This window comes from Gymnogyps californianus, chromosome 2 (genome assembly GCF_018139145.2).
Source record: "Gymnogyps californianus isolate 813 chromosome 2, ASM1813914v2, whole genome shotgun sequence".
NCBI classification, from domain to species: domain Eukaryota; kingdom Metazoa; phylum Chordata; class Aves; order Accipitriformes; family Cathartidae; genus Gymnogyps; species Gymnogyps californianus.
In genome coordinates, this window is record NC_059472.1 from 22,911,636 (window position 1) to 22,936,706 (window position 25,071).

General features: G+C 40.6%; 1 protein-coding gene across 3 annotated transcripts in view; it reads right to left on the reverse strand.

Annotated features, from left to right (window-relative positions):
• GRHL2 (grainyhead like transcription factor 2) overlaps positions 1-25,071 on the reverse strand; it is a 66,145-nt gene that overhangs the window by 30,269 nt on the left and 10,805 nt on the right. For 2 of the 3 annotated variants that reach the window (XM_050891690.1, XM_050891689.1), the window contains exons 2-8: positions 22,495-22,684; positions 19,414-19,481; positions 17,449-17,833; positions 14,130-14,182; positions 10,470-10,626; positions 7,862-7,973; positions 2,358-2,452 (exon numbers count right to left, since the gene is read on the reverse strand). In XM_050891690.1, coding sequence (XP_050747647.1) covers positions 2,358-2,452; positions 7,862-7,973; positions 10,470-10,626; positions 14,130-14,182; positions 17,449-17,833; positions 19,414-19,481; positions 22,495-22,684 — 1,060 coding nt within the window. The remainder of the gene's footprint in view (positions 1-2,357; positions 2,453-7,861; positions 7,974-10,469; positions 10,627-14,129; positions 14,183-17,448; positions 17,834-19,413; positions 19,482-22,494; positions 22,685-25,071) is intronic. The other variant, XM_050891691.1, reaches the window with a different exon arrangement.

The following is a 25,071-nucleotide window of genomic DNA, read 5'->3' on the forward strand; positions in this document are numbered from 1 at the left end:
TTAAGTTTTAATCTTGAAATTGTGGTGAAAAGGGAAAACAACACTGAGCAGAAACAACGGAGCCAGTTGAAAGATCATCGTTCAAAAAGCTTAAGAAAAGAGAGTCTGTAATTAGGCCTTGAAATTCTTCATCTCTCTTGGATGAGGTAATTGCTGGAGAAAAAACAGTGACGTGCCTCAGAGTCCACAGCTTTCAAACACCACAGGGGCATCCTATGGGAATCCCCAGACCCAGCGCAACTGGTTATTGTATTAGACTCTCCAACAGGAGCAAGCATGTGGGTACGTGTACACGTGTGCAGGGAGGGAAACACTTTAGTGCACGACGATAAGCTTTCAGGTACAACCTGATTTATGCTTGATAGCCCAATACCAAAGCATGTTATGAATCCTTTTATCAATCAATTTGCAGTTCAAGCTCCTAAACGATCAGATATTTGATAACTACCCCCCAAAATAAATATGCATAAGCCAATTTGCATTTTAATGACTACTTCCTGCAGAAATACAAGCGGCTTTCTTAAACTTCACTCCTGACACTTTTTTAATCTAGCAATAATAAGAAGGTCATTATTTTAAAATCTTACTATATTTCCAGTGATCATTGCGAGAGTTGTGTTCTTAATGTTCTGGCACCCAACGCAAGAGCAATGTGAATGGTGTGAGATTAGAACAAAATGGCCAAGGATAACACCTGACATTAGTGGACGTGACTCTCTTACTCCTAGATCAACATGGTATCTTGCTAAGTCTGGCTTGCAGCTGCAAATGCAAATGTGTTAAAGAACTGCCAGCCCTGGCAATGGGGATGGTAGCTGCCGGTGGGACGAGACTGCCATGCTCTAGCCCTGTAGTGCTTCTGTAAAGGTCCTCGGGAAAGTCCGTCGTGTTGGAGATCCCAAACCTGTATTTGCTGTATTTGCTTGCATAATGATCACACGCACACAACGGTCATCTGTTGTGACTGCAGAGGACAACATACCGCTGTATTTTGAAATGGAATCACATAATAGGGGAATATCTGGGGTGGTGAGAATGTAATCATTACATGAGTAAATAAAGCACCATTAGCAACTGGGCCAAGTACAACTCTGTTTACCAAGGCCAGCTTTTGAAAGAGCTAGGTGGTTTTCAGAACTATTGTCTTTTCTTTAGTGCTCTATTCTTTTAAAATGTGCATCAGAGATGCAAATCTCTGTTACTACAGATTTCAGCACCTTTAGTCAGCAAGTCAGGACAGTGACTGTTAATGCTACCACTCCGTGCTCCATGCAATCTCTCACAGGACTCACTCGCTCAATGCAGTCTCTCTAATGCTCTGTTAGAAATGCAGTGGGGAATCGTGCATGAAGATGTCTCTGTATTTGCAAGATCCTTAGCATTACTTGAACATTGGGCATTTTGTATTCAACATGAAACCAGTATCAGGAGTTTGCTAAGCTCAACAGTGTTTGCTGTTTATTATTTCTGCATCCCCAAGAGTGCTGCATTACCCCCACTCATTTTACACAGCCTATTTCCCTTGTTGTTTGCTTTCCGGGGGCCAACTTCTTCTTATAATTGCCGGCAGCTTTTCATTTCTCCTATGCTAGTCCATGCAGCTGAAACACTCTGCCACCTTTGGATAACCTTATCTGTAAGAAACTTGTTAAGGCGCTCTGCTGTCCTGGTTTATAGGTCCACTGTAGCAGTCATATCCGCAAATGCAAAATCCCATGTTTGAGGGTACTTGACCATTTAAAAACAAAAAAAAAAACCAAAACAAAAAAAAAAAGAATGCACCAGTCCTCAAAAACAGTCCTCAAAAATACGTTCATTCCCAATTGCAAGGACAGTCTGTGTAACACTATAAAAAATAATGGCACCAACACAAGGGAAGGCATAGTCTAGCTTACAGAATATTGATTATTAGAGACGTTAATAGTGTAGAAAGGAAGTTGATAATTTAGAGAAAGAAAATATTCACCTTGTGTCCTACACTGACTTTGCAAGTAGGAAAAAAACTTCTACTGTTTCTCAGGCTGGGCATATTTTAAATGGAAAATCACTGAGAGGCCACAGGTAAGAAACTACATTGTGAGAGCCCTGCAGGCTTTCCTCAGAAGTACATCTCTATTTGTCAGTGATACAGGTGTGAATACAGTATCATCCCGACAGCCACTACATACCGTCTTGCCTTTTACAGATGGCCAGAATCCCTGGGGTCAGTGAAAGACCACAGTTTGTCTGGCTTTGCAGAGACTGAGCTCTCCCACCTCCACCTATCCTCATTATTTGCTAAAAAGGAGAGAAGTGGAACAGGGACTAAGGATGGGTGGTACTTATAAAGGGATATCATCTGCATGGCTTTTCCTCACCTTTGCCTCCTCATTGACATCCCAAGTAAAGGACACAGCATTGAATGCGATTTCTTCAATATTCCCAATGGTATTAAAACTCTCCTTGTAATCAGCTGTAAGAAACAACAAACAAACGACTTATGAAAAAGGTTTGAACTTTCTCTTTTACAATTCGTAGTACATCTTTGCTTTTTCAGCTGGGTTGTCTGATGCATCAAAACTACCTCTTGTATTGTTTATGTTGAATTATTAATAAACTTAATTGCAAAGAGGTAATATACTGCAGCTTGAGTCTTATGCATAGCACATCACTAGCTAATGTTCTTGCAAAATAATGCTTGCTCTCAAAAAGGAACCAATGTGACTGTAGTGGGAATGAGTGGGTGCACTCATTAGCTTGGCCAAGGAATGGCCAAAACTGGAAAATTAATTAAAAGCTATTGAAACATAAATAGACAACATTATGGTAAATCCCAAAGAAGCTTTCTAAAAAGCTAAGAGCTATCATTGAAGGAAATAATCAGTGGTGTACATTCCTTGCCCAGCTGTTTCAACTTTCCCAGGAATTACTGCACTGGATGCTGGATCTCTATTAAATAAAAAAAAAAAAAAACACAACAAAAAAAACAACAAAAAACCCCACCAAACAAAGAACCAAAAACACAAAGATCCTTTCTTCAAAGTGTGTATGACACTAAAATAGCAAACAAACATGAAGTATTTTTAAATTGTCTGACTACAAAATCTGCACCTTCTTCTCACTTCTTTCCAAAGGGCTGTTAATATTATCAATAAGCTAGCATTTCAGAAGGAATGCAAAGCAAGAGTGAGGAGGTCCAAATTTCAAAGATGACCCAACCCCCCCCCCCCCAAAAACAGTAAGGGCGGAAAACCACGTAAGACAGACAACTTCCAGGTCTTCTTTATAATCGAAAAGAGGAACAAGCCCCCTTTTTCTCTCCCTTTGCCAGCCAGTTTAACACACTTTCTTCTTTTTGATGACAGATTAAGAGAAAGACCACGTTTGTAAGAAGGTAATATCTGCTTGATTAAAGGAACTTCCAGATTCTTCACACAAATGCATCAACTCTCTCTGGGACATATACATTTCCTTAGAATCCCTCCAGGGCTGTAATGGCTGTAATTGGACTCCATGCCAGAGGGCTGCAGCAATCTTGATCTAAGATTGCCCAAATCTGCGCTTCAGAAGCACGCTGATTCTTAGCTTTGTAATCACTTATAGAAAAAGGATGTTTTTGTATTCTGTAAATAAGACCCTCAAATGGTTTCAATATTCATTTCCTTTGCCCTTCTAAAAATGAACTATTGGTCCCCAACAAATAATTTATAGGTAATAATTGCTTTAAAATCATTTATAACAAAACCATTGCAGTAAGGAGAATTATTTAACATTTGAGATGTGCAATCTGTATACTCTTCTCTCATCTGAAATGCAGGGATACTGGCATTTCACTGGGAAAGTGAAACTGTGTGCCTGGGATACATGAATGATTTTGGATACAGTAAAAATTCACTGTTCTGACCCCAGGAACAGCACAAGGTATTTGCTGATGCAGCAAGTGAACATGGTGTTTGAGAGGGCAGGCAGGCTTTTCATTTCCATCATGAACTCAGATCTCTTTTCTAACTGAAGTCATTGGCTTCACTATCTAAATTCAGTTTGGGAATGCAAATGAGAGGAATTAGAAGACACATAAGTAGTTTAATATGCATGTGCACACATCCACCCACCTCTTAAATTTATGATTCACCAGAAAGTGCCTCGTGCAACTGACTGCTGCATATGGGCGTGCTGTGTAGGTGCGCTTTGGAAAGACATGAACAAGATGTCTTGTACAGACACATGTTTTCTTCTCCTAAAAGGCTGTTAGAACCTTGCATCCCACCAACCCTTCCCTTCCCCCAACACATGCCTCCGCTTCCTTAATTGCCATATACAAATCTCATGGAGCGTCTATGTGCCATGCTGTTTAAAAGCAGAAGTGCATCCTATTCCCCTCAATTTACAGATAATTAAAGAAGGATCCTCAGTTGATTAAGAAAGCATTGACATCCAAGGATATTTGAAAGTTGTTAGTGTGACTACAATTTTTCCTCTTCTGCTGCTGTGAGTTACCAGAAATAGAAAATTGAGGTTCTTCGATATGCAAGAAAACGGCTCTACAGGAATTATTTCTTCTTTTGTTGGGTAAACTGCATATTAAACAATGGCAAATTTCAACATTAAACACTAATCATTTGCATGCATTACATACCATTGTAGTAGTTTTTGTATTATGCATATAAATAATACAAACTATCCTACAAAAAAATATGGGCAAGACTATAGAGCACAAATAACCCCAATCTAAAATTTCCACACCCGCTCTTTATGTCCATGTTTGAATCTGTTCCAGTATTTGTGAAATTATGGTACTGATTCTAAATAATCAATATTTGCCACAATCTAGTACTGTATTCTTTATTTGACATTATTTTAAAAGAAAAAGCTAGTGATCCAATGTCACAGCACAACACTGTGGAAAAGTCAGCTTTTTTTTTCCCCCCTCACTCCTGCTAAAAACAGTGAAAGTGCCTCCCTCCTTCTTCAGAAAAATCCATAACAGCACATAGCCTAAATTCTGGAAAACACCTTTCTTTCTTGCTTAATAAGCGTCATTTCCTCAGGTTTATTCCTCAAGCACTAAGGACTTGCTTACATGTAAGTACATGCTTATCCTATTAATATCAATGCATCTTCAGACCCCATACCGCATCTAATCCATTCAACCACCCTTCCTCCCAGGAGGTGCACCAGCCAGTACACAAAACAAATTAAAGCAGTGACCCCTGCATGTCTGGAGTGAGGGAACAAGTCACTCTATTTCCTCTGATCTCCAGAATGTAACTGCAGGCCAGAAGGCAGACAGACAGACCTGTGCCACTGGGGAAAGCAGTACAAGCAAAGTCATCACCCCTACCTGAGGGCTGAATAGCTGGACCCCAGAACTAGAACATCCCAAATTAATTTCATCCTCTGCCTGCTAAGGACCAAGTCATGCTCTAGATTAAAAGTGCATTCATAAACAATTAAAAATGATTCACAGATGTTAAACACATGCTACAAACATTAAGTTAAAATAATATTATTATAAACATCTATGGAACAGGTTACACAGATTTATGGCTATTCACAGATAGTTTTAAAGGAGCCTAATACATGATTAACCCTTTATATACTGTTGATAGTTGGAGTGAAATCCAAAATAAAAGAGAAGTAGGGCTACCAGCAGATTGCCAGACCATGCCCTGAAGATGGGACAAATCTGATACAAACCACTGTCCTTAGCAAGCTTCTCTCACTGCCTGCTTATATGGTTCTCCATGGCGTATCCTGGTATGCTAATCTCCCTCATAGACACCTAATTCTCTCTGTTAACTACACAGGGCCTGGACACTAACTCAGGATTCCTTTACAGGAGCCCTTCAAGGATCTCCATTTCTAATGTAAAGGGAAATCTTCATAAAGCCACACAATAATTTAGCTTGGAAGGGACCCCTGGAGGTTATCTGGTTCAACTCCTACCCTACTCCTGCTCAAAGCAGGGCCAACTTCAAATTTGGATGAAGTTGCTCAGTTAGATCATCTGATAATAAAACTGGAAGATTTTGCTAAATGCAGCTTGATGCTTGTATGGGAAATGTAGTTGGAAGCCTTTCTGCCCTAATAAGCCCAATATCCACAATGTAAGTCCAAAAGAAAATGAAATGTACTTCAGAAACACTGTACTTGGTAAGAGCTAAGGCCATATTTCAGTTGTTCTCAAGAAAACACTGCTGAGCAACATGTAGGTCTTTCTTCTGGAAACTCTGAGGTGAACTGTGCTCTTATAGTTCTTACATCTGACAGGGAGTGCTATATCAGAAAGTCTTACTACATCGGGCTTTGCTCATGTTTGCAGTCCAAATAAAGAATATGCGCCAGAGTGCCTCAAAAGTCAGCACAGACCTATTTCATCTCAAACTAATGGAAACATAAAAGACATTCACTTTAACACAGATAAACACAGAGCTCATGCACAGCACTTCTTTTGCAGAGCAGTATTTTACAGAATACACATCATAAGCTGACTCATTCAGGTAAGGGGACTGAAATGTGCCGGTACACCACGAGTGCAGTGGAGTCGAAGGGTGTTGGCACTGCAGTGGAACGAGCTCCTCAGCACATACTTTCGAAGGTATGAGCATTAGCACTGCAAGCTTGTAGGGACTAGCACAGAAAAACACGCAGCCTTCAGAAATAGCTGTGACGTGGCATACTTGCTCTTTTAACATGTCATGATAGGAGTCATTTGGTCTGGGGTGGAGGTTTTACTGCCTTAACTACCCCAAAGGACAAAAAAAAAAAAAAAAAAAAAAAGGTTGGGGAAATGGTTCAGCCAGAACTACGATGGTAAGACAAGAGGCAGAGAGGAGATTCAGGAAGAGCTGCTTTGACCAAAAACACTTGACTTTAAATAATGCCAGCCACAGCAGAGGCTGCAGCATTTGAAAGTCGAAAGGCACTGCATGAGTAGGACCACTTGGGGACTGATTCCCTGATCACCCCTGTTCAATCATCCCTGAAGTCTTGCAGTGTTCTCTACAAGTAACCCTGCTTTTTTTCCCCCCACCTCTCTGCCCCCTCTCATTCCTGCCATTCAATGGTTTGGTTCCCTCAGGCGGTCAAAACAAGATAGACTTTGTCTGCTTTGGTCTTGCCGACTCCTTTGACTGGAATCGGCTGCAGATGGCTGCATGTGTAAACTGCATGTGGGAGGGGAGAAGCGCTTGATGTCTAGACACTCCCACAGATTTCAACTTCAGGCTCCCTGGCAGCAGGTACGTGTTCTTCCTCTGCTAGAATCTCCCAAGCGTGCGGATAAGGCAGTTGTGGCTGCAATGGGCTTGTAAATACCTCAGACGGGATGAACAGTAAACAGGTCTCTCAGGATAGCACACCAGAGCTCGCTTCTGCCTCACTTCTCTCTGATACCGACAAGACTCAAAAACTGGGGGCGTAGGAGTCCTGTGCGCTCCTTTGCAGTCACCATAATGATGGCATCTTCACTCTCAGGCTGCATTTACACATCAGATTAGCTAACATAACCGTTATGTGGGCTGCTACTATTACCGGATCAGAGGGGATCAGCCTTTGAAGAACTAAGGGAAACAAACACTCTGCCACTCCTGAGGAGGTGCGGACCTCAACTTCCCAGCAGCTGAAGGTGGAACACCACTAAATACACATGCAAGGGGCAGCTCTTCTTTGTGACTACTGAGGACCATTCCTTCTGCATGGTCTCCATCCTGCTTCATAGAACCCATAGCCCAATCCTAGCAGGGATGAGCCATTGCTAAAAACAGTGGTACAAGCCTTGCAGCCATTGCCAGTATATGCCACCACATCCCTATGCAAGGTACCAGAGCTTTCCACATTCTGCAATCTTCCCTGAAACATTTGGACATCCTCTTACACTCACCAATGTCGAGGACCCTCTGTTTAGCTGTGTGCTGCCGGGAATGCCAGTATTTCCAGTATTTCAGCTGTTCGTCTCTGTTTTTATCCTCACTGAAAACAACCATGACCACACTCTAAGAAAATCAACAGAACTTGCATTAGTTATATGTAATTAACAGTCCGAAACACAAAAATTAAAATCTCCCATATGCCCCTAATGCTGATCCAGTCACCGCCCTCCCCCAGTACTTGGGTTGCAGAAGATTGCTGGGTTTTTATTCCAGTCCAATATTGCAATGCACTTAAAATCTCAGGGCAGAAGAAATGTAGTTTTAAAATAATGCAGGACCTAATATTATGTTCTTGATAGTTCAAATAAAATTTAGTTGTATTCTTAGATTTAAGAAATCCAAGTTGCCTGAAGTAAAAAGTGGTCATTTCAAAGTCAGAGGATCCCCAATTCCAATTCTGATCCAAGTGCAGTCCAAGTGTTGGAGTTCAGATTCCTTGTCACTCTGGAAGATGACATTACACTGTAAAGGGATGTGTTGTTATGGAGCTTAGACTCACTGGCTAAAGGCAGGACATTTTCAGTTTTAGCGTACATAGCCCAAATACCCTGCTCAGGAGCAGGACTCCTGCGTACATGTATTTAATGACAAACTCAGTGTGACTGTTTACTGAGATATGCTGAGCTTTTCAGTTCAAGTTCTGAATTCCCTTTGTTAAACTGCATGATTCAAAAGAAACAGATTGAAACTTTATGCAAAACTTCACATGAGTAATAAAGGCTTTTCAAAAAAGCCCTGCTGTAGGCAAGCAAAACGAAACACAAAACGATGAAAGAATGCTCATACTAGGTAAACTGAAGTGAAAAGAAATCGCAGAGGAAAAAAAATCACTTTTAAATATCCTCTTTTGTTCCCTTTCTTCCTTTAACCCTGAGTCACCAAGCTCAAAAAACACCAACAAGCTGTTTCATAAGCCAAGGAGCTGGATCACAATTGATTCATGATCACCACCATAACACTTCACGTGCTCTGTGATCTTCTCCTTTCCACCTATAAAAGCCGAACGTCATCACTGCGTCTTCCATGTCTAGCTACTGTGTGGGCACAAGGCAGTACATGCTGTGGATGAGTCCTGAGTTATGCATATGCATATTGGCTGGCCATCAGGTATGTGCTAGCTGGCCAGCTGATGCACTAACCAGAATTGGCAGCGCAGACTGTAGCTTTTCCACCAAGGACAGCATTAATCTTTTTCCTCTATGAACCACTTACATGGAACTTGCAGAGGTTTAATACCTTCAAAACCTCTTGCCCCTCTGTCAGGTTTGGATGGAATTGGCGATAAATTCAACAGTCGCTGGGCTGGGGGCCTGGCAAACAGAACATGATCGTGAAAGTTGCATTTGGTTTCACAATCTTCTGTAAACTGTATATCCTCCAAAAGAAATGGTCTCATCTCTCCTTTACAAGTTCCACCCTTCTGCTGCCACAGCTTCAAAACTCATGTGGCTGTGCAGTGAATCAGACTTATGAGGACTGGTTTTCAGCCAGACCAGTGAGCTCCTGACTCCTGTTTCAGCTGTACAAGTGCTAGAGCTGGCACCACAAAGGGGGAAGGAACAGGTGGCTGGCAGGGAGAGAGACTTTTCAGCAGCAGAGAAGTCTTAGATCAGCTTCAGCCAACAACGAAACGCCATCATCAGCCTCATGTCCTTAGGAAACCAGGCTAAAAATTAACTGCTATTCAGGTTTACAAATCATTGCCTCTCTTTAGGAAGAGTCTCTCTAAACTTAATATACAATAGAAACATATAGATTGTTGTCTGCTTCACTGCTCACGTTGACTTTCATTGGTTCCTTCAACTAAAGTCACAACATTTTTATGGTACTTCATTTATTTGGATGGAAACACTTTTGCAGCCTCATACATATGCAGCCCTGTCAGCTTCAGGGTGAAATTTGCAGGGCAGCAACTCTGAGGCTCATTGTTCATTCCAAGGTTACTGGGTTAGGATTTGCTTACTCAAAAACATTACCAGGGAAATCCAGAGGCCTGTTCACCAGGCAGATGTTGCTGAATATCCAAGCTCCAGTTCTACCCACGGAATCTAAGATGCAAATCATCCATTTGGTCATACTTCTGGGTGAATACCAAGTGAAAGCTCACACTTATATGATGTAAGTGGTTTAAAATTTATTTCACAAAGGACGGCTTCAACTCTTCACATTTTATCTGCAATGCACTGGAAAGCAGCCACTGAAGTGCACAAGTGAATGAAGATGGACTTACACAGTAGATGTAGCAGTTCTCTTTTTCTTTAATCATGGCAATGATAAGTTCACCAATGTCAAGTGCAATATCTGTGCAATTACCATTCTGCCAAACCATAAACTGGGGCAGATACGTATATAATCAACTCATAAGATCACACTTTGAAAAAACTGGACCCAAAAATATTTGAGACCACCATCATTATTACTCTCCCACCTTCACATTGGGCGTAAGAGTAAGCTTGCTCTGTCCTCTCCCACAAGAAAAAAATAATTAAAAACCAACCAAACACAACTACATTTATCTGTAGAGCTCCATTCCCATCTAAGAAAGAAATTGGACTATACCCTGACTTTGCTGATGGGATGCCGGAAACATTTGTTGTCACCCGTTTCGCTCAGGGTGATGGCGTAGAACTGTCCTTTGTTCAAGTAGGTCATGGGCCCCTCCCCTTGCTTTTGACGCAGAGATTTGGTAGCTTCTAGCGTATACTGAAAAGTGCTGCTGAAAAGACAGGGAGAGAAACACCAACGAAATCCATACCACTTTCTCCTTTTCTCTTTGTCCCCATTTATTACATATTTTATGCATTGTATAAGCAAGGCATAAGACACTAATAATAAAATTCCAGGAAAAGGTCACACAGGTATTTAAAAATGCAATTTTCTTTTTTCAAGTTCATCAGATCTGACAATCAAGCATAAAAATATCTCGACTGTAAGTCTCTTGGATCAAAGACTACATCTTTACTTTCTCTGAAAAGAACCATCATGAAGTACAAGACTATGCACCCCACAGTGAGAGTGTCAAATACCAGGAGGGAATTCAGTATAATTTGCAGGAAATCAGCTACCTCCACAGACATTTAAAGTTAGAAGTGTCACAGAAAGAGAAATTAAAAAAAAACAAACAAACACCACCCCCACCCCCCCCAAAAAAAACCAGAATAAAACTTGTTGCAAAAGATGGACATGGACAATGGAAAGTCCAACTGCTACTTTCAGCACAGTGCAGAGAAGGAATATAACCAGAAGGGACAGTAGGTTCATTTGTTTAAAGACAACATGCAATCAATGTTTTTACAAGCCGCCTTCTCAAAATTAATCAGACAGAACAAAGTACCTACATTTAGTTGTATCTGTAATCAAGTAACCTCCCTTTAGAAAAAGACAAAAATTAGAGAAAAAGTGAGTTTGCTCTTGTGTTGAAAGTCAGATTTTAGAAAAGACCCCCCTTCACAGGAGAACTTTCCACCTTTAAAGCAGTTCTCAAACCATGAAAAGTTAAAGCTCCATTAACTAGTGAACTGTTAGCTGAACACAATTTTCACAGAGCCTCTTCCAGCCGCCTCCTCCAATAATGGGTTTGAACAATAATCCAATAAAAATGATGCCTGCAGCTCCTCACATTCTCTTAAATGAAAAATAATGTTAACCTTGCAGAATAAATCTTCTCTTCAAACTGCATTTGGTCACCACAGGAAGCTTAATGCAAGGAGTCACTTGCAGGATGTCCTCACAAACTGGAGATATGGGGGAAGCATTTTCACAAAGGTCCTAATTCAGCAAAGTATTCAAGCAGTGCTGGAGTAGAACCAAAAGCAGGAATATGTTGGTCCAAAACAACAGTACTTTCTAGTTCAAGCAAATACTCTGGATCACCATAACACTGCCACAGCAATACGGAAATAAGAGGAAGACAAAAACATTTTTAACTATCCAATGGAAAAAAGAAATCACTAAAATGCATGAATAATAATAACATTTAAATCCCCACTTGAAGAGAAGGTAGAAGAAAAAAAATAACCTGATCCACTGTCTTTCCATCCAACGGAAGAAGTTTCAGACAGTTTAGTATCAATTATTTAGTTTAGTATCAATCATTCAATCAAATGAAGATGATTTCTAAGCTTATAAATGGAAATCTAGTCATTTTTCTACTTGCTTAAAAGTTACAAATCAAAGCAAAACTAAGGTAAAAAGCAAACACTAACCTATACCCACCCAACCTACTGATGGCAGTACCAGCGCTTCCCAACAATGCAGTTGCTGCCCACACAAAGGCTCTCATGCACAGTGGGCAGGCAGCACAAAGGGGACTGCGGTCCCCTCCGCTGACGCCCACCCTGGTGTGCGCTGCCACAGTCCCTCTGTCCTGTGTGCAAGGGGAACAGAGGCTCTGTCGACACTGGCAAGCAGTACGTTCCTGTCCGAGCGGACTGGAAGAGTAGAACCACTGGTGCTGCGGACCCAGCATCCGTCCCACTCCATATGCTTGTCCTATGGATTGACCGCCCATTAGCGGTGGGGGCACGTCCTCTGATTTAGTGTCACACGAAGGGACTGCAGGTTGCGTGCTGCAAGACTGCTGCATGACGCATACCAAAGCACGCTGAGTGCCCTGGGAAATGCACCTCAAAACCTCCCACCAAACAGAAGGCATAACGAGGATGCGTGCCGAGAAGGGCTTAGGATGAACCAGTCAGACACACGGTGTCTTAACAGAGCTGCCTACAGTCTGCCATGGTCTGGTCTTCTGTTTCCTGGCATTCTGTATGTTTCAGAAAGACATCAAAAAAATGTAAATCCCAGACACGCTGCACCTGGCCGATTTTGCAGTCTCTGTGTGGTACCACTTGGGAATTTTCTTCTTGTTCCCAGCTGGCAATCAAAGCGTGCCCTATAGCAGGAGGATTACTATTACCCTTAAAACTTACTGCAGTCACTCAAATGATTATAATACTATTCTGAATCTCACCGTGAGTCTTAACTAAAGCCCCGTGTAGTCATTAAGGGATCTTCTATCAGGCTTCCAATTACTTTCATATTCACCACTTCTTTTTTTCAACCTAAAGTTTTCATTTCTGAGCACCTATCACTTCCAGGTAACTCCCAGGAAAGATGTATTTCATTTTTCTTAATGCGCGTTTGGAGTTTCTTTCTAACGTGGACCTGGGCCATAGCATGAAAGACTTAATACCTGAGAACTGTTAACCATACTAATGCTTCAGGATTCAGTTTTATAAATATCCAGTGTAGTAAGTGAGCAGTCTTTGCTAAATATCTGTTTCATATGTACTGCCTATATAATGACTCAGTTCTGAGCTCACTGCAGTTAATGATTGTTTTAATATTCCTCAGAAAAAAGATCAAGCTGTAAGGAACCTCCACTACAGAAGCAGTCATATGCCTACTCCAGGAAAAATATGTAGGCATGTTCCTGTTTCTAAAGTGAGAGTAATCTCTCAGATATAAACAGAACTATTCACAAGCATGAAATGAAGCATCAGCTTATAAACTTTACTGATCACAGCCTTTATTAGTTAAAGTGACTCTGCAGTGTTTGCCCGTTCTACACATGCATTTTTCTGTGCTTAGGGAGGACACTATTCCTTCCAAACTTCAATTTTTGAAACTTTTTTAAAAACTTTTTTGAATTCTTACTTTTTTTTACATGGTTTGTAATAGATATTTCATTTATATTATTTTATAGGAAAACATGAACTACCACAACAAGCAGGGTAAAAAGATAGAGGGTTTCCCAGAAAACCTACTAGGAGTAGCTAAAAAAAAACAGAAGAGAAAAATAAAGATGGGAATTCCATAAGGTTGGTGGAACCATTTCAACCATCCTGGACATCTGACTTGTGCATCCTGCCATCCTGAAATGTGGGGAAGATTCTGCATGACCTGGCTGTCAAAGCTGTGCCCTGTTACCTGGGGGACCTCTCTTAACAGTTTTAACTTCACATATCTCTGGGGGGCTTCAGAGGAGTTACTAACTTAAAACAATGCTGAGGGAAGATAATAGATGAAGATACAAAGTGGTCAGATATGAAAGCTAACATGCACAGGAGAAGAAAGGGAGAGTAATGCTGGGCAGCATCAAGGGAACCCTGCAGGTGCCCCAGGGTGATGAAAGGGAGGGTGGGAAGTGGACATAGGCAGCCTCTCCTCGATACATTCCTATGTGATGCCAGTCAACACATTTCAAAGCTTACGCCATACCTTGTTTGTTCGTAAATATATTCTTCAGCCCCCACTGACACACTGCGATACTTCTGAAAAATAAAAACAACAATTAAATATAGTCTGATACAATCAAAATGCAAATACCAACAAAAGTAGAATTATGTTTCTTTAAGGACCCCTCACTTTTTGTTTTGTTTTGCTTTATTTAAAAATATGTGTGTGGTCAGCTGTCCTTAAGGCCTACAATGAAATGCTGACAAAAATTTAGATTGCAATACTGTCTATTTTGAATAGGAGTGGTGACGCAGGCTAAGAAAGTATTTTACCTTCAATATAAGATTCTGTTTGAGCAAAACGCACACTTTACCAGATGAAAGGAGACCTACAGTCGCTCTTTAAAAAATGAAAACACATCTATCAAAAAAAAAAAAATTACATCAAGAGGTGGAATTCTGAAAAAATGAAATCTTTTTGCACACACTAAACAAGGATTTGTACTCTGTCTTCCTGAGCAAACAAGCCCGTTTGTACTCTACTATGTAAGCCCTGATGCTTCTTCTTGGCTTGCCTTTTGCCTGAAACATGTTTTTGCTAATGTCTCTCTGATTCACTGATGGATCATTACATTTAATCTCCAGGATTTCTTTTGTGATCACCAGTTAGCAATTAAAAGCTGTTTTGTTTCCAGAAGTGTCAGGTCAGGCAATTTTGAAAATGGTTTTTAATTTTACCTTACGCACAACTGTACCACAACAAATATCCAGTCAGATACTAGCTAAGTACAAAGGTATTATGTACTGGTTAGGAATATTTCCTGGAGATCAAAAGTCAAGGATCCATGAGCAGTAGAATAGATAAGCTAAATACTCTAAGAAATCTAACATCTGAGGGGTATTACAATAAAGATGGTCCCACATTAACATGCTAGTCACATTTTATATGAACGCTAGAGGTTGACATTGTGAAAAACATTCAATTTACTTACCTATCCTTGAAAATTCAGTGTATACTATAAAGGACTAATAAATTAATCACAGCTAAATAAGAACATGAAAGAGATGAGAAAGGTATATTTATATAATTATTAAAACTGTGTCTGAAGAACATAGCAAGTGATTGACCAAAGTGTCCACTACCACAAGGATCTATAAAGACTTAGCACTCCTTCAGTATAACAGAACTAAGTCACCCAATAAACATTTTGAAACAATTTCTAAATACCTATTCATGATGTGTTTAAAAATTGAGCAGGTATCACAGCAAATCCGCTGCAGCCAAACCCAGCCATTCTCACCAAGTGAACAGGAAAACTACTAAGAACAACTGTATTCCTACTTTAAACACTAATTTAGCACAAGCTTCTCTTTTGGTATGTTTTGACGTTTTACCTTATGCTCTCCCCACACCTGCTTCATACAGCTGTCCCTACACAACAGCACGTGGCTGGAGAAGCAGTGAGAGCACCACAGGGGCGAAGCACATCCTGGGATTTGGGCAGTTGAGAAAAAAACTAAGGGACAAGCTAAGTGTTGAGTGAGGCTGCAGCAGGATGCGAAAGCTCTTCCTGCTCCTGTGCCACATGCATGTCAGCGTTTGGGGCTGGAAAGCCACTAACAGTGGCACACACCACACCTAACAGCTACAGATGGGCACCTAGTTAAAGTTAGTTGTTCAGTCTCCCTGTACAGTTAATAGTGGAAGAGAAGATGGAGAGGAGTGCACCTGGCAAACCATTCCACCCACTTTTGGCAATCAGATTTGAACTGCCTCTTTCTCCACAGACTGTAAAGAAAGCCTAGGTGACAAGTATCATACCCTATTATTAACCAATCATTTTAAAAAACATGTAACAAAATATTACCATTGTAACAAAATTACCATAACATGGAGTTTGGGATGCAAAACATACCATCGTAACAACAATCACCATAACATGGAGTTTGGGATGCAGGGCGAACGTATAGATGTAAATTCCCTTTTTACCTCCAAGTTAAATAACTTTGCACATTCAACAGCACTTTGCACAGCGCAGACTGGCTGTTCGGGTAACTCTCAGCAGCGCGTCCCAGAACAAACCGGCGTAATGGAATCATTCAGCTACAGCACCCCAGGGAAAGCCACAGGTATGGTACCACTGGACTCGCATAAAGAGCCATTTATCAGTAACAATGAAAAATAGCTGAAATGATGTGACTTGATAATGCAGAGCAGTGTTTCTAATCCAAGGTTTGATCTTACTGATTTTTCAATGGCAAGCTAGATTTCTTCGTTAATTATTCATTTAGTTGGCCTAAATGTGTTCTATATCTGAAAATGGATTTCACCTCCAGACATCCTGATCTATGATACTTGTGTAGAGACAATTTACTTTTCTATAATACACATACACAAACACACAGTAAATTTCTTATATATTCAGTCAGAGTAACTCAGTCTTAATGTAGCTTGCCTTGTACTTTTGTTTTGAAAGTAAATTATGAAATTTACAATTTCATACAGTTGGAGGAGAAAAATCCGAGGAGAGTTTTACCACCTAATATCTCTAATTATTTGCAGAGGTACTGTCAGCTTTAAATAATTTTTACCTTTCTACATTTCTGGCTTGTTTGCATTATTCTGCAGCAGGCAAAACCAGCCAGAGGGTACTTACCATATTAAAGCTGATGGTATAATTACTTTGCCTCAGTATAACTGTAAAATAGTTACAAGGTAGCTCCTTGTCTCTCTTCTCCTTCTCCTCATTCCCCTACATATACATGCACCAGAGTCTTTCCCTGCCTGTTAACTTCTCCATTCCCCTCTAGTCACCTAATTCTACTACTTTTTCTCACTTGCCCATGTTGCAGAGTAAAGCTTAGTGCAACAGACAGCTTCTGAATAAATTACTTGGGTTTATCTAGCAGCAGAGGCTGACACTGCTCATTTGCACTTTCAAAAGAACATTAAGAATTTCCCAGTTACAAAGTGGCTGCTATTTCTTACTGTTAAGAAGAGGTCTGAAGGCCAATCTTGGTAAGGGAAAACAAACCTTCCTTCAGAATAGCAACTATCCTCTACTTGACACAATATCCCAGAAGACAAAAGATCAGTATCTAGTATTCTCAGAGTTTCCAACAAACAACTTTAAAACTGGCTTCTGAAACGCCTCATGATGCTCCCCTATAATCAGAGCACAGACTGACAGGAACACAGCAAGGAGCAGAGATGAATTTGTTGAAATAAGCATCACTGTTCTTCTAATGGCTCTTGTGGACAGCTCAAATCTCCTTATCTTGTTTACAAGCTCAAATCTCCTTATCTTGTTTACAGCTTTTTATTGAGTTCTTAGATGCTAATTTGGGGTGAAAAAACTTACTTCTGTTCCTCCGTCTTTGAAGGTGTCGCTGTACGTACTGTCAGGAGTACTGCGCTGGTCATCTTTGAGATAATTTGTGTGGGGAGCAATGTTGGACACTTCATATGGTTCAAAGATAACCCCTCGGTGCTCCTCATTTTCTCCTCTTGCATAGTGTGCTTGAGGGGTCATAAAAACAGGGGTGAACTCCTCTGCTTTAACCACAGTCACTCCAGTCCCCGTGATGGGCGTCGAGCTCCCAGATACATTTGTGTTGTATTCCCTTTTGGACGACTCCAAAGGATCTTGGTTCAAGGAAAGGTTAACTGGCACCGTCTTCAGGACTTGCACACGGTTCTCTCCCCCACTTAAATTACTCTGAGCTTCCGTAGTATTAAGACAATTTCTGTGAGACAAAACCAAAAAATGTTATGAACTGTCCTGAGAGAGTAAATCTCCTCCTTAAACAGCTTAATGCTCTTAGATGGCAGGGAAGGAGATCTTTCAACTCTGATAAGCCATTGCCATAAGCAGCAGTACATTAACAAACACTAGGCAAAAGACATCATAAGGCAGAGAGGTCCAGAGCTCTTTAACAGCTAGGGAAAGATAATACATTTTATTTGACCTATAATCGGTATGACTTGTTACAATACATTCTGGGTATCCGGGGTTGCTTGTGCCTTGGCTTATAATTTGGATGCAAAATCAATCCACCAGTGCAACAGCCTTTAGACACAAAATAAGCATAAAGAGTAAGGCAAGGTATGGATTACTCACAGTAGATAATTCGCATGTGAAATAGGCAGAATATCAACACTAAAATCCATACGCTGATGCATGCTCTTTCAGGCTGTTGACAGACTATTACTGTTTGTGTAACTGGTACCAATGCTCTTCTGAAAGAGCAAGCCCAGGAATCCCATTGTATCAGAGTAGATCAGTAACTATAGCGGCTGCAAGGTAACCTCCAGCAGTATTCCCACGTCTACCCATGGTTGCTATTGAAAGCAATCTGATTGCTGATAGTAGTTGCACTGACATAAAATTGTTAACTCGTAAAACTTTTAGTAGGTGTAACACACTGCTTTGTTTTCAACCCAGGATATATGTTCTGACATTACAGTTCCTCTCTCTTGGCTTGCCACTGAAGGACAGTTTTGTCAATCACACTCAACTTAGGAACTTCTCTGGCATTCGCAGAAGAAAAACTGTCCCTCAAAAAGTTTCATATTCTGTTTTGAAACAGTGAATTTATACTACTACCTATTTAAACTTTCACCTTACACAGTTAGTGAAGACCATCTAAGGCTGTCCCAAATTAGCTACATTGAAACAAACCCTGTGTAGCTTCTCTCCACTATAATTTTACATGAAGATACCTTCCTATATGTAAAAACTTAGTTCTTTCTACATAAATATACACTCTCTTGCCCACAAGTCTTAATAAAGGCTGACTCTTAATAACGAGTCAGCTTCCTCTGACTCTTCAAGTCACTTTTAGCCTACAGAGGAAGGCTGAAATCTGAGAGGAGAAAAACATTTTGAGCAAATGATTTTAAGAGAGTTACTTTACTTGCTTCTGGGCAGACCCTAAGTTATGTTAAATAAAACTGTATAAATCAGGTTACTGAGGCCAAACTACTCACTTTTTGCTCTAGAAGAAGAAAATTGAAAGAAAAGCAGCCAATAGCCAACTGTCAATATAATCTGATTTTACTAATCTCAGCAGCAGCAAAACAACAAAATGAAACACAAACAAATCATGAAACTTTCTGCTACTTTGCAAATTCCACGTTTAATAACACTGTTCAATTTTTTTAATAAATTAAAAGTAAAAAGGAGTAAAGTTTGCTTCCCAAAACAGTCTTCATTCTTTTATCTTTTGGAAGAAAACCATAAACCCTCAGGCTATCATAGTTCCTTCAGTTCACAACTGATCAACACTGTTAGTAGCCAGGTGTATGATTTTGAATAATACTGTACCTTTTATCTTGGTCTTCTTGATTATCACTCACTTTGTTAACAGACAACAGCCTTTTATCTCTGGGAACCTGAGAACAACACCAGGCATGGGGTCAGGTAAATGCAACTGTCAGGTATTTGCAGCTTCAAACTGCTCTACTGCAACAACTAGAAAAATGTAACTGTATCAGTGTCGTCTAGAAAAACAGGAGCTGTTTTTCTTTGGGAGACAGATTGTGAACAGAAAGATAATTTCCAGACGGAAAAAATGTAGGGATTGTTCTCTTTTCTAGTTCTTGGGCACACCAGTCTGGAGCAAAGCACTCTTCTGTATGTCCTTATCTTTGGAATATCAAGCTAGGCCAAGCTATCTCAAAATCAAAGCTTATATTCCCAAACACACATGCACTTTTCACTGAATAATAAAAGATGAGAACGAAGACACGATGCTTTGAAGAGCCCTGCACAGAGACCCTTTTAGCTCAGAGGAAAAAGGGTTTTCAATTAAACCACAAGCGCCAGCTATAGTCCTCCTGTTATAGAGCAGTCCGGAAGGTGGAGGACTCATACCTAGAGGAAGTTTGTGGATCCTTCCCTTTCCTAGCATGGGGACAGGTCAGGGCATGCTGGCATGTCATCAGGGAACACTGACTTCTACTTTACTGAGTGCATCAACAGCCATGGGAAGTAAAAATCCAGTCAAATCTGGCCCCTCGACAGACTCAGAATTGACACCAAGTGACTTAAAACATTTGTCTTCCCACACACCAGTTCCCTGGCACCAGCATAGATATGAAATCACCAAGGGCAAAGTTGCTGCCATGACCGTATTTTTCTCTTCTTGCTGAACCAGCAATTTGGGAGCTAAAACTTCTAATCTATCTTTTACAAAATAAAGTACATCCACTCCATCACAGCAGTTAACTCGGGATTAAAGAGCAAGAATAGACACAAGAATGGGCTAAAGCTGTGCCTTTTATCTTTAAATACTTTAAAGAAATATCAGGAAAATATCTGAATTTAGAGGAAAAACAATAGTACGCTGCACTACAGTATCCAAGGTTAACATCAGCTATATCTGCAAGACAGCAGCAGAGTCCGAGAGTGCTAGCCAGAGCCTTTCCTTCTCTTAGGGACATCCTCTCTCCCTATTAAGCATGCTGCTGGTTAAGAAACCTCTTTTATATATTTTAGAAGTGGGATCCAAGCCACAGTTTGCACATGTTGATTCCCTTGTTAAGATGATATATTTACCCCTGAAGGAGGGTCTATGTTTAGGTAAATATCACTACAAGAAAAAGGAGAAGAAAAAAAAAACCAAACAGTTAAGTTCAAATAATTCCTATTGACTGGAAAAAAGTACTTCAAAAAAATTACCCAGTACGTCAGAACAAACGAGCCAGATGATAAATAAGGGCAATTCAAGACAGTCTGGTGCACTGGAAGTCCTCCTCTATACTTCCACATTACAGCACAGAGGTTTAAGTTAGGTTTTAAGTTCCTGTTTGAGAGCATTAACAAGAGTTATCCTTTTTTCCCAGTTTAAGACAGAAATAGTTATGATTGAATGCTGGAAATGGCTCTGAGATTAACACAGCTTATTCCATCTGAACCCCAAGTCTTTTGCAACTGCCTGGAACAAGGAACAGACATGTCTCTTAGAACATAGTTTTGAGAAGGAAAAGGGCCGTTCTCTGGTTTTATTTTAAAAATCCAGCAGATTAATGAGCTGCTACATACAAAGGTATTACTAAGACAGAAGCCAACACTCCAGATGCTCATATGCATCCTGAAGTTTACGAATCCACATTAACTTCACAGACTCTGGCACTGTGGTAACTCTGTCAAGTAGAGAAAAGGACCTTTCTTCTTTCTCACTGGGAAAAGCTTTTCTCTATTGACGACAACACACAAAAGCAAGGAACATCTCTCCAAATATAATCAGTAAAGAAATTAAAACAATATTTAACCGTAAGGTTGGTATATGGCATCTTGCCTACAACCCCTTCTCCTGAACACTCATTTAATGATCGTAGCAGAGACTAAAAAGAGCAGCCCATTCTCTAAAAGCATGTATACTAATAAATACTAGAAGCAAAGGGTTTTAATTTTAAATTTCCATTCCTGCTACTTCTTCATGAATTATGAGGGGAGCTGGCATTGTTCTGCTGGCTTTCACAGAAGATCGTCTGTCCAATGCAGGCATAGACGGCTTCAAGGAGTACTGAGATAGCTTAAGTGAAATGAACAATTTCATACTTTAGTGCTTGGTAGGCAACACTGATTCCATCTGCAGAGTACAAAGGGGTCAGCCTCGGTTTCAGAGCGAAATTTCTGCATTACACAGAGATGCACCCTGTAGGACCCTCCTCTGATTTCAGCAGTAATCTCGAACATAGCTCTACATAAACAGTATGAAATATACAAAAAAGAAAGGTGGTATCAAAATGGCAGGTAAAGCCCTGGGCTTAGAACCTGACATAAGCTGAAACTGTGCGTCAGTGCTTCCCCTGTAAATTGACTTAGATCTCTGTTTCTGTGTCCAGCTCCATTTCTGTCCTCCACCTTTCTATTTAGACTGCAAACTTCCAGTGCAAGGGCTAGACCTCACTGTATGTTTGTATACAGCCTACTGCAATCATTATACAAATAAAAATAACATGGGAAACTGTCAGATGACAGATACACCAGTTAAAGAGCAAACTAAAACATGTGTGGAATGAACCAGAAAAGCAGACAAACCTACAGATGGACAAGGCCTCCCCTTTTCCACTTTTTAAAGAATGCTGCAAATATCCAAGTACAAATAAAAAGGGGGCTAATTCATCCAATGCTCTTGCAAGGGAAGAAGAACACTATGCTCAAAAAGAAATCATGGTTGCAAATTTAATACGGGAATTCCGATTTTGTTTTTTCTCTCCAGAACTAAACACATCAAAACAGCCTCAGACAGGCTTCCTAAAACGGAAAGGGTGCTTGATGCAAGTATCAGAGAGAAAAAAAGATGCAGTGACTTCTGTCTTTGAAAACTGGTTCTTTTGATGCCTCTTAGAGCGGTCCCCTGCTAGTGCAGCAGGGAGGAATAATGATGGAGTTACCTACTTTATAATAGTCATACAATAGGCCAAGAGCAGCAGCACTGTCCTCATCACCATTTATGCTCATCATAGCCTTGGTAGCTGCTGTTAGGGGATTCTCCAAATACGACTTCCAGGCTTCATCTTCGCTGGTGTAGGCTCGTCTGGTGTTGAATGAAGTGTCATTTGGCACTAAGGCCACAAGTCGCTTGTTACTGCATAGACAGGAAGAATAAAATGGTGATCCAGAAGGGATTACTTTATTCACAAGGCATGTTAAAGAACATCACATAGCTCAATGAAAGTGATATGATTACGTCAAGCAAGCATCTCTGTATGAAACTTGGTGACATAAATATTTATCAGTATTAGGTATCTTCAGTACTTAACCAAAAAAAATTAAATGTGTGCAGATCTTGTGATAATTCAAACGTATTTTTACTAATATACAGATAGAGCTATCAAAATATTTTAAAACTATTTGGAAAAAAAGGAAGTAACAATATAAGAACATTTTGCCCCAGTATTTTTGCTAGATGTACACTTGATTAGGGAAAAAAATATATTTCACTGACATCAGTTGTAGTAAGAAGACATGAATGAAAAAAAAGTATCTAATACTAATCCAGTGTTCACCTAAACCAAGTACAGTTCAGTATTTAATAACTGGGTACACCTTGTAATTGAGCTATTCTCTGCTTTTGGAATGCAATTTGTCCATAATTTCAGAGAGGTTTTCTGTAACAGGACATGAGCAATGGGTCCAGTGGATGGAGCAGAAGACGTCAACATATTTGGTGTTAATTCACACTTTATCACTCACCACATCTAGTTACAGACCCATGGCAATACACACTAATGAGTAAGTGGGATTTGCAGCAGAGCAGTTTCCTCCAGCCTGAAAGTGGTACAAACTGACCAGTGCCTGTATATATCACGAGAGAAGCTCCTGCACCACAGCTATGGCTGAAATTTCCAGTATAATGGAAACATAAATGAAGATAATAGTACCTGCTTTTGTAAAATGTAAATTTATGGATAAAAGAGCTACGCAAAAAAAAAAAAAAATTAAAAAAAGTTGCATTCGTATTATACAAGACAGTAGGCAAACAGATTAGGCAGGGAAATAGTGGAGCGAGGGGTGTGCTGCTTAGTGCGTGTTGCAAGAGCACTGTCAAGAACTGTGGCTCAAGTTACAAGGATCACGATGAAACTTTTAGCATATTACACCTTACAAATTTGAAACCTGCAAACATGGCGGAATAACTGAATATACTGAACTTAACTGGTGAAACAAGCAGTTATTCCCGGTAACCTTCATAAAACATTTCTTGCTATCTTCTACATAAAAACTGTTCATTATTCAGTCTCCTTTTTGCTCTCCCCTACCCGCAGTGGTGCCAGCTCCACAGACCTAATCCAACCGTCGCTGTTGCACAGCAAGTGGCATTCAAACACTGGGCAACCGAGCCTTTTATTTGATTTCAGAAACAGGATTTGATAAGGGCACAACTGAACCCACGCCGTAAATGCTCTCGGACGCCGGGAGCGTGTCTTGCCTGGCCCCCAAGCCGCAGTGACCAGCAGGCTGGGGCTTTGCCCCGGGCTCCGCCACTGCCTGAGCACAACCTGCAAACTGCCTGCTCCAGTGTTTAAGGAAGAGGGGGGGTGGGGGGGTGGAGATTATCATCTCTACGGCACAGAGCACTGTTTACAAGTTCCTTTATTTAATGAAAAACAAAATAATCCATCTGGTACACAGAGCACAGTTTTACGAGCTCAGGGAGGGGAAGAGAGCATTTTGTAGCTTCGTATCACAAAATAATATAGCAACAATTACAGTTCAGATTATATTTTCCTTTCATCTAAAATATCTGGATTTTTAGAAGCCTCCTTTCTTTTCCAAGAGCCTTTCTGCCTAGCCTTTTGCTGTCTCTTCTAAATATTTTTGTCCTTCTTGTTTCCACATATACATTTGTGTTGTTACAGGTTTGCTTCAGCAACTGAAACTGAAGCATAAATTAGGAGCCCAAGGAAAGACAGAGAGAACTGCTAGGTCCGCTTGCCTTTTCAATACCTTATTGTTAGCGACTCAAATCAGATTTGCAACAGCCCCGCTGTTTGTGCCAGAGGTAGCTGAGGGCCTGTTCCCACTCTGGAGTAGCCAATTCTCCCTGGCTCAGAGGCAATTATTCCAGGCAAGGATTCTCCTTTCCTCAACAAAGCTCCCCTTCAGCTAAACCCGGGCTGTTTCACTGCATGGGCGGCTGCCCATTGCAATGCACAAAATACCGCTCGCTCTCCTTCCTGTAGCAGTCTTCCCTTACAATCAATAACTGCCTTTTGTTACTTGGAGCGCTCACAGCCATGCGACAGTCATAACCGATTTATGAGCACTACAGGCAGACTGTGAGATGCCCTTTAAAAACACACATTTTGAGTTGGGCTGTGCTTATCTGCAGAAATGCTGGAGGGGAGGAGTCAGTCTCTGCTGCTCTTAGTCAAGACAATCTTAAAGCAATGAAGAGGGTGCTGTGCCTCAGAGGTGTTGTATACGATTGTGTTGGGGAGACGGGGGATAAATGCTCTAGGAACAGCCACT